The following is a 12,972-nucleotide window of genomic DNA, read 5'->3' on the forward strand; positions in this document are numbered from 1 at the left end:
AAAATTCGCTTGGATTACGCTTATACAATGACAAATTTGCGGTAGAAATGTTTTTTCGAATCAATTTTTGGTCGACTGTTAGCAAACGCGGCACCCATCTTGCACAGAGCTTTTCCATATGCAAATGTTGGTGCAAAATATGTTGCACACGTTCATATGACATCTTACAGGTCTCAGCTATCTCACGCACTTTCAATCTGCGGTCTCCCAGCACTATTTGATGAATTTTTTCGATCATATCTGGAGTTGTGACCTCAACGGGGCGTCCTGAGCGAGGCCCATCAGAGGTGCTCACACGACCCTTTTTAAACTCGGAAACCCACTGCTTAACGGTTGAATATGACGGGGAGGATGTCCCCAGTGTTGAGTCCATCTCTTTTTTAATTTCCTTCGGCGTTAACCCCTTCAAATAAAAGTATTTGATGACAGCACGATTTTCCTGCTTTTCCATTTTTACGAAAACCACAGAGGCGTCTTGTTCAGCGTGCTGTCAAACCTACACTAGCAAGGAGATCGGGCTGAAACTATAGCTACAAGCTATCCAAGGATGGTACTATAGAATGTCACCTCAAGGTAGGCCTAGTGGCGTCATCTCTTGGTTAGGCCGGAAACTTATCAATCCACCCTCGTATATAAACGGATATATTACTGCATTATAGTAAGTGCCCAAAGTGGGGTAACTTCAGCAGTTCTACAGTGGACTAATAGATTTGATCATTTCCTGAAATGCAGGGTTTTGTGTCTTCCTTGGAACGGGATGATTTTGATCAATTCTGAAAGAATACACCAATTCGTAGAAACCAAATCGCCAAAATAAATTAACCAATTGTGATGACATGGTCACAAACCCACTCATATTAAATAATTCTACGGTAGTACATTTTGTAATCTGATGTTTTATATTTATTATAAGTACTCCAGAATTAGGATGACTCTTCTCGATCACACGACGATTCAGTTGAATTACTTTATATTTATTATTTCTGGAATAATTGTTGTACGGTACACACCTTATTTGAATAATGTTTAGCTGTAATGATGAGGATATCGTGGATAGAGAAGGTTAGAAATGAGGAGGTATTAGAAAAGAAGAACAGAGGTCTCTATGGAGGTCAAGATATGGACACCTTCTCAAGCATGAAGAGCTAGTTAGAGGCATATATTTGAAGCAGAAACTTGAGTTAAGAGTTTAGGGAAATGAGAAGATTAGCTCAGGATAGGAAAAAGTGCAGGCGCGTGTCCAACTAGCATAGAACTGACGATCTCATGATGATTATAGTGATAAGCTCATTTTCAATGCTTTGAACTAATTTAGAAATGACTTCGTCACATTTTAAGTTCAGTACAACAAAAACAATGAAAAAGTATTGTGATGCATCATTTATGAGTTAAATGCAATTAGCTATACCTTGTCGTCGACTTAATTATTTCGTAAAAAGTTTGTTATCGACAAAATCATCATTAACTGCAGGACGACCATTAAAACGTTATTTTCATATGTTACGTATGTCAGACATCTTCAATTAGTTCCTACCTACGTGTGGGCATGTTCTTTCAGTTTCTTTATTACATATCTTCACCTTTTAATTGAATATCCATTTTTTTGCACCGAATCCGCATGGTAACATTGAAAATTCAACGTACGTTTTTGTTTTCGTTGTTGCAGCAGTAAGGCCTGGCACAGACATGGGAAGTGAGCACTACTGCTTGAGGTGGAACAATCATCAGAGCAATCTGCTGGGAGTCTTCAGTCAACTATTGCGAGACGAAAGTTTGGTCGACGTGACGTTAGCCTGTTCGGAGGGGCATAGCATCCGCGCCCATAAGGTCGTCCTCTCGGCCTGCTCGTCCTATTTTCAAACGCTGTTCCTCGACCATCCCAGTCGGCATCCCATTGTCATCCTCAAGGACGTGCACTTCTCCGAGCTACGCACCCTCATCGAGTTCATGTACAAAGGGGAAGTAAACGTCGAATACTGCCAGCTCTCAGCCCTTCTCAAGACCGCGGAAAGCCTTAAGATCAAAGGACTTGCGGAAATGACGCAACTTGGATCGTCCAGGTAAAGAACTTTTACGCGCTTGTTCACAATTGCACTCTTCGCAAATGTTCCGACACAGCAGAAATGAAAATAAGCGGGACTTTACTTTGTCTTCGTCTCTCGCCTTTGTACACACCCACACACACACACATACACGTGAAACAAGCACTATAATGACACTTCACCTTTTGCGTGAAAATGTAGATTACTTATCTACATTGTATCACATCAAACGCATCACTTGACATAAATTTTGCAACGTGAGCTTCTTCCGTGTGAACGTATATATACAATTTTTTAGACATCTTTTAGAAGTGAGTTAGTTTTAATATGAAATATTATTCTGAAAATTCATTTGTTTTGACCAATGCTTTGACCACTATGTATGTTTAATCATAGTATATATTAGTTTGACGGATTTGTGAGCTAATAAGTACGGTTTGTCCAGAGAAGAGAGACTAGTATAGAAGTCCAATGCTGGGTTAATAATCCGGACTTCGTTTCGGATAACATGTCGGTAAATCTCGAAGCTTCTGTCATCCGACCGGTAGTTGTCGCTTCGGAAAATCAACCGTTTTTTTTTTTCTTTACAAACTTGGCTTACAACAGCAAAGTAAAAAGACTTATGCGTTCTATGATCCCACCACTTCTACTATCTACCCCTGCCATTACTGCGTTCACTCTTTGCTCCGACTCAATACAGCGTTGAGGCGCTCATTTTCATAGCAACGCCATCTCCTGGTTCTATTTAGAATTTCTTACTCATGTTTTAGTCCTCCATTTGAATTGGACTTCTATACTAGTCTCTCTTCTCTGGTTTGTCGTTGTTTCTGTTGTCATCTCTCGTAGCTTAGTGGTCAAAGCATTGGCGCGTAAAGCCAAAGAGCCCGGGTTCGATTCCCGGCGGGGGCGTGACAACAGCAACAAAAAAAAATTTTTCCTCATTAATTTGAGGAAGTGTGTAGTGGGTAAAAATTCACAAATGAATTTTCAGAATAATATTTCATAGTATATATACAATGTCATTAAAAGGGGTACCTGAATCGACAGAAACATCACATTAGAGAAATACCACAAGATAACAGCTTTTTTCTTCTAAAAAATTGAATATAGCAAAACTGCCCGCTTGCTGTAGGCAGCTACACTCCAAAGGAATATAGGGCTTTAGCAGGTTTTTTTTCCATTGCAGGGATTTCAAACCTAACGACATAGAAGCCGAACAAAAAGAACCAAAAGAATTGGTTCTAAAGCGACCGCTTGAAGATCAAGATCAGTCTCACAGTCAAACACCTCCTCGAATATGCCGGACTCCTGACAGACCTCCTTCAGTCGAGAACATCCGTACCACGTCTACCCCACGTGAAGAATGTGGCCCAAGTGATATGTCCTTACATAGCAATAATAATCCAATAACTAATTGTCCTGCGTTAGGGGCGGGCCCCCCTAGCAGTCGACTTCCTTCACCTTCTATCAACGACGAACCGCTCCCCGGACCATCTGGATTACCACCTGTACAAGTAGCTCCATTGGTAAGAGTTGTTTATCAGTTTGTCTAATCATAAATGTTACCAGGAAGAACTTTTTTGATTGGAGCCTTTTTTCGTTCGGGTAAATTCTGATTACGTTAATTTAATACGAATTAATTAATAATTCATATATTTAATTGATACTTGATTCAATACTGATTGTATATGAGCTGCTGAGCTGCAACGTGGAATTAATAGGGGTGTGTGTCGACATCGACATTTAATAACTTGTCTGTTTTTCTTTTTTGTTTATAAAAGATTGATAAGGCACAAAAATGCGTATGAAAAATAATGTAGAAAGGTTGGTTTCTCAAATTATCGAAAAATGCCTTTGAAAATTTATTGCCCAAAGTGTTCCTTTTCAAAAACAAGATATTATCTAAATTTTCATTCCGTTAAGGTAAGCGCACATACATCGGAATCGGACGGACGCAACCGTACAGTTAAAAATGAAATATATGCACTGATACGCGGGGAACGTCCAGCATATTATCCGCTTCCAAGAATCGGAATTAAATTTTACTTTTTTTAAATATAATTTGTCAATGTCCGTTAGTACTTTTAGAGACAATTGACACTAATAATATGCTAAAATCTGCAAGTCGAGTTCGACGTATGTATGCAATAGGATGAAAAAATTCTGACGCAGTCGTGCGCCCGCTGGTAGCGGTCTGTCCGTTTCCGATGTATGTGTGCATACCTTTAGAAGTCTTTTGTTTTCACTGTTGTTAATGAACGGGCTTTACCTTTTGATTAATATAAAATTTATTGTCATTTCACCTTAAATGAAATTTCAGCTGTATCATTACCTTAAATAATGGAAAATTTTATATGATTCTGTTTGATAATTCCTTAAGAAAAATGATTAAGAGCAACTTTCTATTAAGAAATATGAAAAGTAGTAAACAATTGTCGTACAACCTGTTGTGTACTTGAAGATACGTGTTCATCGGAGTTTGTTACATTTGTTTTACTTGTTTTCATACATATATATATATATCCAGACAATATTTATATTGATAAGCAGCAATAATATTTTTATTTTTCAATTCTCTCTAAATTTGAGTCATTGTCCTTAAAAGTATTTACGCCAAATGCACAAGTTTCAGCAAAAAAAAAGTAATATATATTTTTATTCCTTTCTAATGGTCTAATAAATTACTTATATCTTATTTGTCAGTATTTGAAGATATGGACCGGCTAAATCGCCATATGCCATGATTGCAAAATACCGTTACCTAACTTTTTTATCCCGTCGTTTACAGGTTTGCTTATTTTTTTTCTTCTTTTTTACATCGAGAATGCATTTGATACGACGTTGTTTGTCATTAACATAGCTAGAGAGTCCTGTTTTTTTAGCAGAATTGACAAATTTTGTAAGTAACGAAGCAGATTAATGGACGATGTATACGAGGTGTGTCCAAAAAGTGTTGCGAATTTTGTCTTTTTTCAAAAATTATTTATTCATGGATATCTATTCTGTCCCCTTCAAAGTAATCTCCGCCAAATATTATACACTTGTGCAAACGTTTTTCCCAATCATCGAAGCACTTCAAAAAATCATTTTTTGTGATCTTGTTCAACTCCTCCTTCGATGCCGTCTTTATCTCCTCAATCGTAGCGTAGCGTCGTCCATTCATGGACTTCAGTTTCAGGAACAAGAAAAAGTCACAGGGGGAATACGATGGCTACGACATTACTATATTATGTTGCTATTGGCCAAAAATTCGCGAACAAGCAATGAAGTTTGAGAACGGGCGTTATCATGGTGCAAAAGCAAATTGCGCATAACTTCAGCAAATATTCCTTATTGACCGTTCTTCCTTGTGACAAGAACTCATGATGCACCACACCCTCGCAATCAAAGAAACCTATAAGAAAAATCTTCACATGCGACCTAATTTGGCGCGCTTTTTTCGGTCTTGGTTCTTGCAGCAGCTTCAATTGAGATGATTGCGCGTTGGTTTCCTTGTCATAACCATAAACCCATGATTCATAATCAGTCATGACTCTGGAGCAAATATGGATGGTCGCGGACAGAGTCCAACAGCTCCTTAGCATTGTTAATGCGATGCTGTTTTTGGTCGAAATTGAGCAATTTTGGTACGAATTTCGCGGCCACTCGTCTCAAGCCTAAATCATTGGTAAAAATCGAATGGCAGGAGCCAATCGATATGTTTAGGTCGTCAGCAACTTCTCTAGCGGTGGTTTGACGATTGGCTCATACTATTTTCTTTACTTCATCAATGTTTTTGTCTATTGTTGACGTGCTCTGACGTCTCTTTCGTGGTTCACGTCTTCTCGGCCCTTTGAGAACATTTTGTATCACCGATAACCGTTTTTACAGTCCAAGGCTGCGTCCGCCCACTTAATTTTGTTTTTCACACAAAATTTGGTACGGATTCTTTGATCAATTTTTTGGAATAAGCAAAATTCGAAGACGAGCCAAAACACGTGCAAGCAAAGCAGCTGTCAAAAATTAACTTAACATTCAACATGGCCGAACATGGGCGGAATAAGTGAGAGACATGAGTACCAACATAACGCTACAAAGAAACCGAAAATCGAACGGACATAACCCGCGGAAATTTAAAAATCGTGATACTTTTTGAACAGACTTCGTCCATTAAGGTGTGCTGGGTACAGTTTGTTATTTAAGTTTTCTTTCATTCAGTTAATGATATTTCAAAAAGTTGATAATAAAAATGGAACATATTCAAATTTTCTTTTTATTGTAAATACCGAACCATAACCATATTTTAATCGTGAGAAGATTTTTATATAATTATTGGTTCATGACCATGACATGGAACATTGTTTTATAAACAACATTTGCGAAATACCATTGCGAATAGACCAAACAAATGTATTGTTTATCGTTGACGCATGTCAACGGTTACGATTAAGTATCCTAAACATTTCATTAAATACTGTTCTTGAAAGAACAATATAAAATATCATCTTGGTTTTGGTATTTAGAGTATTTAATACTGGTAAAATCAGGATTTTAGGTTTATACTTCGCCGAAATGTTTGTCGGGGGAGGGGGGAACGATCTCCGTACGAGTCCTGAAACTGCTCCATCTTCAGCATTGAGAGCTCTTCCGATTTTGAGCAAACCTTCCAAAAGCCTCCTATTTAATTTATTCATCGTTATAATTTGAGTAATTGTTACCATTTTGGACTTGGAGTGTTTTCTTATTTCAGTCACTGAAGAAAGAAGCGGACTGGGGCGGAGGAGGGGGCGGAGGGGGTGGCGGAGGAGGCGGCCAAACAAACGATTCAACAGCAGGCGAAGGTTCATCCGAATTCAACAGACCTCCACACGACTCAGTAAGTAATCGTTTAATTTCAATTATTTATTAATCTGTCCAGTAGTTAATAGAGTATCTATCCAGTAGTGTCATTACTTGCAAAAGCGAATCGTTGTCCTTTGAAAGCATGAAAAGTAATCTTTGTGCTGCTATGTTTCTATAAATAGCGTTTTTGCTGTCAAGAAGTTGACATTCATTTTGGCTTAAGACTTTTTTTTCGTTTTGACCAAAGCTGTTTGTGCAATTGGTTCGTTCACGTAACAGAGAAAAAGGTCGCTCGGAGGGGGGGTGGCGAGCACGGGACCCGGTCGGTCGTTCGTTCGGTCGATGGCATGTGCAGCACTCACTCACGAGTCTCCTTCAGCCAAACGAATGATGAGCGTCAACTTCTTGTAGTAGCATTTAGGGTAGACTTCCTCCTACTGATCGCACAAGGCAAGAAGTTGATGTGGCTTGTTGTTTGGTTGCAGGACCTCGATCACGGAGATGGGGGTTCGCCGCGGCTCTTCCCCTGCATGTACTGCGGAGCTTCCTTTCCAAACCAGACCAAACTCACCCGTCACATTCTCTCACACAGTCTAGAGACACTCAAGTATCGCGAACAAATGCAACATCCCGCCGGTCCGTTGGGGTTTCACGAACCGCTCCATCTGATGGAGCCGACGTTTCATGTGAGGGGCGCATCGGCACCACCCGAACCCCCCGATCCTACAGACCAACCTCCCACCCCCATGGACCTGGACCCAGCTAGTGGTGAAGGTGGCGGTGTTGTTTTGTGCAAGTTCTGTGGTAAATCGTTTCCCGATGTGGGCTCGTTGATTACTCATCTTCCCGTGCACACCGGCGACAGACCGTTCAAGTGTGAGTTCTGTGGGAAGGCGTTCAAGTTGCGACATCACATGAAGGATCACTGTCGGGTTCATACTGGCGAACGGCCGTTCAGGTGTACCATATGCGGAAAGACGTTCTCTCGGTCCACGATACTCAAAGCCCACGAAAAGACTCACTATCCGAAATACATCAGGAAATATCTTTCGCCGAATCCGCTGGACACCGAGGAGGAAAGTCCGCACTAGTGCTTCTATAGTTCCTTAGACTGATTATTATTATTATATGCTTGACATAGCGCTAAACATGTACATAGAACTAGCTAATTATACATACCATTATGTACTACTTAAGCATAACGTTCACCAAATTTTTATAACAGTAAATAGTAATAGTAATATCGCGTAAAACAAAACGGTAGCAATAGTGGTAGTAGGGTGATCAATTTAGATACTACTGCTACACAAAAAAAAACACGTTTACTATTATATATCATAATCATCGTTATATTTATTACTATTCGTAATAAGTACCGTTCTTCTTCTTCATGTTCTTCTTTTACAACTTCTCTACCTTTTTCTTTCGTAAAACTTAATCGGACAGGAGACTACTTTGTTAGTTATAAATGCATACATTATAAATAATAATAACCTACCCTTATGGCATTAATTTTGGGCGGGAAGAATTTTTTTGTTTTACAGGCAACTGCGAGCTGTGATAGAATTAACTATTTTAAGTGTTTAAGGTATGAAAACTGTGATGGTAGGCAGTGGGATTGTCGAAAGTCTGCGAACTGTAATCTTACCGGCAAATTCTGTACACAGTATATCAACTAATTATGGAAAAGTAGTTTTAAACGTTTGCTTTTGTTGCTTTATACGATCGTGAATTGTTTTTCGACAAAAGCGACCACAGATTGCCCTATACGGCAAATATTTGAACTACAAGAATACTGCGAATCTTTATTTGAATTAATTGAAAACAGTATTTTATATTTTAATTTCACATTTGCAAAATTGGATGTGTACCAACACCAAAATATCAATGTACCTAAACATTTTTAATTTTGAAATTCGTAGGTTGGTACAATATTACGTATATTTAAACGCGTTACAGTTGCAGTAATTGGCTGGAGTTTATTGATGAAATTAAGTATGAAATGAAGGCAGTATTAACAAACCGAGTGTAAAAACAACGTAGAGAATTCGTTTTATATTCTACCACCATAGTTGCCATTGAAATAAATATTTGAATGTTGTTGGAGATTGACATTTGACAGCATCATAGTATGCGACAATAGGAAGCATTAAAGGATAAGATCCAGGTGAATTGTCTTGCTGCCTACATTGAATGCATCAAGAGGCAAACGCTTTATAAACGTTTATCGAAATCGATCGAATACTAAAATGTTTATAGGTGACTTTTGCATAAAGTTAAATACGATATATTGTAGTCTTACTTCAATCATCAGGGTAGAAAATTTAAAATGTCTCAAAACTTTTTATAACAATAATATTCTAGTTTTATAAGATCCTCCAAAATTTTTAGTTTTTTCAAAAATTTAAACTTGCATGTCAAATTTCCTAAACATTAATATTATTACAGATCTTTTTCAGACCATTATGGGAAGGTTTGTTTTTTTACATAACAAAATTTCAAGTTTCGCAAAAATGAAATTATTAAAAGGAAAATCCAAAAACTGAGTTATTTCATTAAATTTTCGAAAAAAAAAAACAAATATATTTTAATAGAACTTTCTGAAAAGGGGAATATTTTTAAAATTTCACATATTTAAAAAAAAATTGAGATAATAGGGGTGTGGGAATTGCGTAAAACGATTTGAAAAATTAGATATACATCTGAATGTCAAAGGTCCTAGAAAGAGTTAGTGTTTTGTAAATAGCAAAAACTAAGTATAGAACAACAAAAAAAGTTGAGGTAAATCAAAATTATTATTTATCTAATGAAAATAATATTCCAAAAACTGCTAATTTTTAGATATTTCGATTTCTTAGAGATCAAACTTTTTAAAAATTAAAATTATTCCATAATATTGAGAAAGTTCTGAGGTCTTTCAATGGGCTTTTAGAATGAGAATTCAACAAATTGTTAGAAGGTTCGCCTCTTGATGCTGGTTGACGATCGCATTTCCAAATTCGATTTCGATGTAATAAAATATTATAATAATAATAATAATGATGATGATAATACAGCTGACCACTGACCGGTGTGCAGGGCCATCCACTAGAGCAGCGCTGCTACATAACCTCCCTATGTTCCTCTTTATGTTCTCGAAGCCACTACGTATCAGTGAAAGTACATAGCAATAATTATATCGTGCAAACAAACATACACGCATGCCTGCATTCAGACAAACAAACAAATACGTGTATGTAAAAATGTATGGTAGAGGTAGTTTAAAATCTCATGGGCCATGACCTTGGATTGCGTAGTGACAAAACTCCGCCTGTTTATTGATTTCTACATCGCAGTAACAGCATTGGCCGTTTGGGCGTCATCGTTCACAGTTTATCATAATTAATAGTCGACTCAGTGATTCTGAAATGTATGACCCAAGGCATTTTAAAAGACCTCTAGCACTATTCGCGTATAATATGCAAACTACATACATACATACATACAATACTTTTTGTTTCCTATTTCAGAGAATATATTTATCAGACCTTTTATATAGAGAGATATATTATATATTATATATGTTGTTGTATATACTGTAGTACGGTAGAATTATTATAATTATTAATATTATTATTATTATTAATTAATTCCACATCAAAAAAAAACCACAGCTAGTAGCGACAGTAGTATCCAGTGGTTTGTGCAAGCAAGATAGCCAGTGGTCGGCGAATGACACGTTTTTGTTTATCTTATATTGTAAGTAATTGCCAGAGACAATGCTTTGACATTATTATGTACAGTGGAGGATCAATGTTACATTAACAAAAAAGGATTTCTGTCAAAATATTTACCACACGAAAATCGATAACTATTTTCGAGATGGAAGCATCCGTACTTTTGATTTCATATCATATTTCCAATATTGCAGGAAATTACTTTTTTTTATGACATTCACACTATTATGAACTATTCAATATTCCCTAATATTTTCTCACTTCTGCAGGATATTCCTGTTTTCGACATATTCATCAACTTTTCTTCTATCAGATTCAGGATAGGAATTATAATTTAATTATAACTTTCTGCTTCTTGCTGTCGTGTCTTTGTTTTCACAGGATGTTTCATTTTCCTGTCGAAAATTTGTCCTTTCAGTTTTATTTATCAATTTGAAAAATATTCTTTTTATTGGGACCCATCAAATAGCCACAGGTACACCACCTGGTAGCAGTACTTCAATCTAGAATGAGGGACAAATTACGTCAACTACGTAAGAAAACAATGTGTATCAAAGAAATGAATTTTATGTCTAGTTCGAAAATTGTACGGTAAGGAATTTAAAAAATTTTCCCTGATCTACGCCATGTTTTTTAGGCTCCTCCCTTATGACTCCTCCTTTTTCTTTTACATATTTTTGTTTCTACTTATCACTCACAATTTTGTATAACATCACACCTATTTCCTATAGTTACTACTTACAATTTCAAAAGTTTCTCAGTTAAATAAACTTTGATTGATCATAAATGATAATAAAATGGGAATATTTTGGCAGATTTTAGGACGTATGAATGAATAAAAGTATTCTTGATTGTCATTAAGAATACTTTCGAGAAAATTGTCTGTGGTTCCAGCTACTGAATACCGCTGTTCAAGTAAAATTGTTTACCGGAGTGCCTCGATATACATGAAGCTACACTAAATATCGCGGATACCTCGACAACATTTAACCCATTTTGGAGATATGGAGAACTTCGACGAGAGACAGTGACATTGTAAACGACTCAATAATAATGGCCCGGTTTTGGAACGGGAACGATGCATTGCATTGCGTTTCTTGTAACTGTTTATTTACATTTTGCTTTTTAATTAATTTTTCTTTTTGATATTATCCACTTGTTGAACGTTAAGTTGTCCAGATTTGACCTTTATAGGTACTCTTATATAAAATTTGTTATTTTGCGCGAAATAATTCCACCATATCCCGCGAAATTTCGTCTATCGTCAAAGTTCTTCGATAGAGGGCGGGGTATGTACGATAATTGGTTTTGCCAAATACATGAGGTTTGTTTCTGCCGAATAGTCGCTTAAATAATGCTAGAGTTGGGTATAGGAATGTTGAATTTGTGGTGCTATTTTGTTTATGTCAAAGGCAGTGTAAGAGTGAGATTGTTCTTTTAAAGAAAAAAAATTAAGTTTTACTTACAATATCTTTAGTGTCCTGTACTTACAGATAATAACTACCTACGTAAATTTCGTAGTAGTTTTTACGATATTTGTGCTACAATGTTATTAGGTTTCGTTGTTCTTTTTCCTTTTTTTATTTTTCAAAAATTAACATATGCCATCCGATCGTTTAATTTTGTGATTGATTGGTTGTTAAACTGCCTATTGAAGGCAACAGAAGAAGTATCAAACACCTGCGCAGTAGAACTACAAGTTCAGTTGTTTTGGTGGCATTGGAAAGTTTTTCATTGGTCGTTTTCTATTAAAAAAAGGATTTTTGTTTTTGGGTGGTGTCGGTTATAAATTCTGGTGGATACTTCTTCTATGTTCGGAGTGATGTTAGCGGAAAATGGTTTTTAACAAGAGACTGATGAATTACATGCAGAAACGAGAAGGTTTCCGAAATATTTAAGCAATTTACATATAGAGGAATTTTATTTTGTAGGTCGTACTATAGCGATAAAATTTTAGAAATTGCAGATTTACTCTGTGATAACCTGTGATGAAAAACCTTTTCTTGAAATGTTAAGTTGCTTGTGGTTGTTTTGAGTTTGGGCAAATGTGTAATTCTGTACCTAATGTAAGTCCAGTCGAAAAATTTAGCATGGGATTTTTCGATACTTTCTAAAATTATCATAAAATGCAATTGCAATTGTTTAATGAAATTCGAAAATTCCTGTGCTAACTTCACCGTAAAAAAATATACTTATCTTACTAAGGATTTTGTATAAACAATTTTGAATTTGATTTCCAGTGTACAACCATATTCTCATGGTAGCTCAGGGTACTCACTTCCAGTGTCGATTTACATAGTACTTTATACAATATATTAAATGAAATAACAGCTGGTGTATCTCGTCAAAAGATATCAGAAGCACTTTGTCCAAATTAGCTCAATAAACGTCAA

General features: G+C 36.6%; 1 protein-coding gene across 4 annotated transcripts in view; it reads left to right on the plus strand.

Annotated features, from left to right (window-relative positions):
• The window catches only part of LOC108738898 (B-cell lymphoma 6 protein), a 97,517-nt gene that overhangs the window by 59,081 nt on the left and 25,464 nt on the right, over positions 1–12,972 (plus strand). For 2 of the 4 annotated variants that reach the window (XM_018472505.1, XM_018472507.1), the window contains exons 2-4: positions 1,667–2,060; positions 3,229–3,568; positions 6,772–6,897. In XM_018472505.1, the coding sequence (XP_018328007.1) occupies positions 1,687–2,060; positions 3,229–3,568; positions 6,772–6,897 (840 nt within the window). In that variant the 5' untranslated portion in view covers positions 1,667–1,686. Of the gene's footprint in view, positions 1–1,666; positions 2,061–3,228; positions 3,569–6,771; positions 6,898–7,348; positions 9,412–12,972 lie in introns of those variants that run through there. The other 2 variants (XM_018472508.2, XM_018472506.1) reach the window with 2 other exon arrangements.

Source organism: Agrilus planipennis, unplaced genomic scaffold (assembly GCF_000699045.2).
Source record: "Agrilus planipennis isolate EAB-ADULT unplaced genomic scaffold, Apla_2.0 scaffold147, whole genome shotgun sequence".
Lineage (NCBI taxonomy): Eukaryota > Metazoa > Arthropoda > Insecta > Coleoptera > Buprestidae > Agrilus > Agrilus planipennis.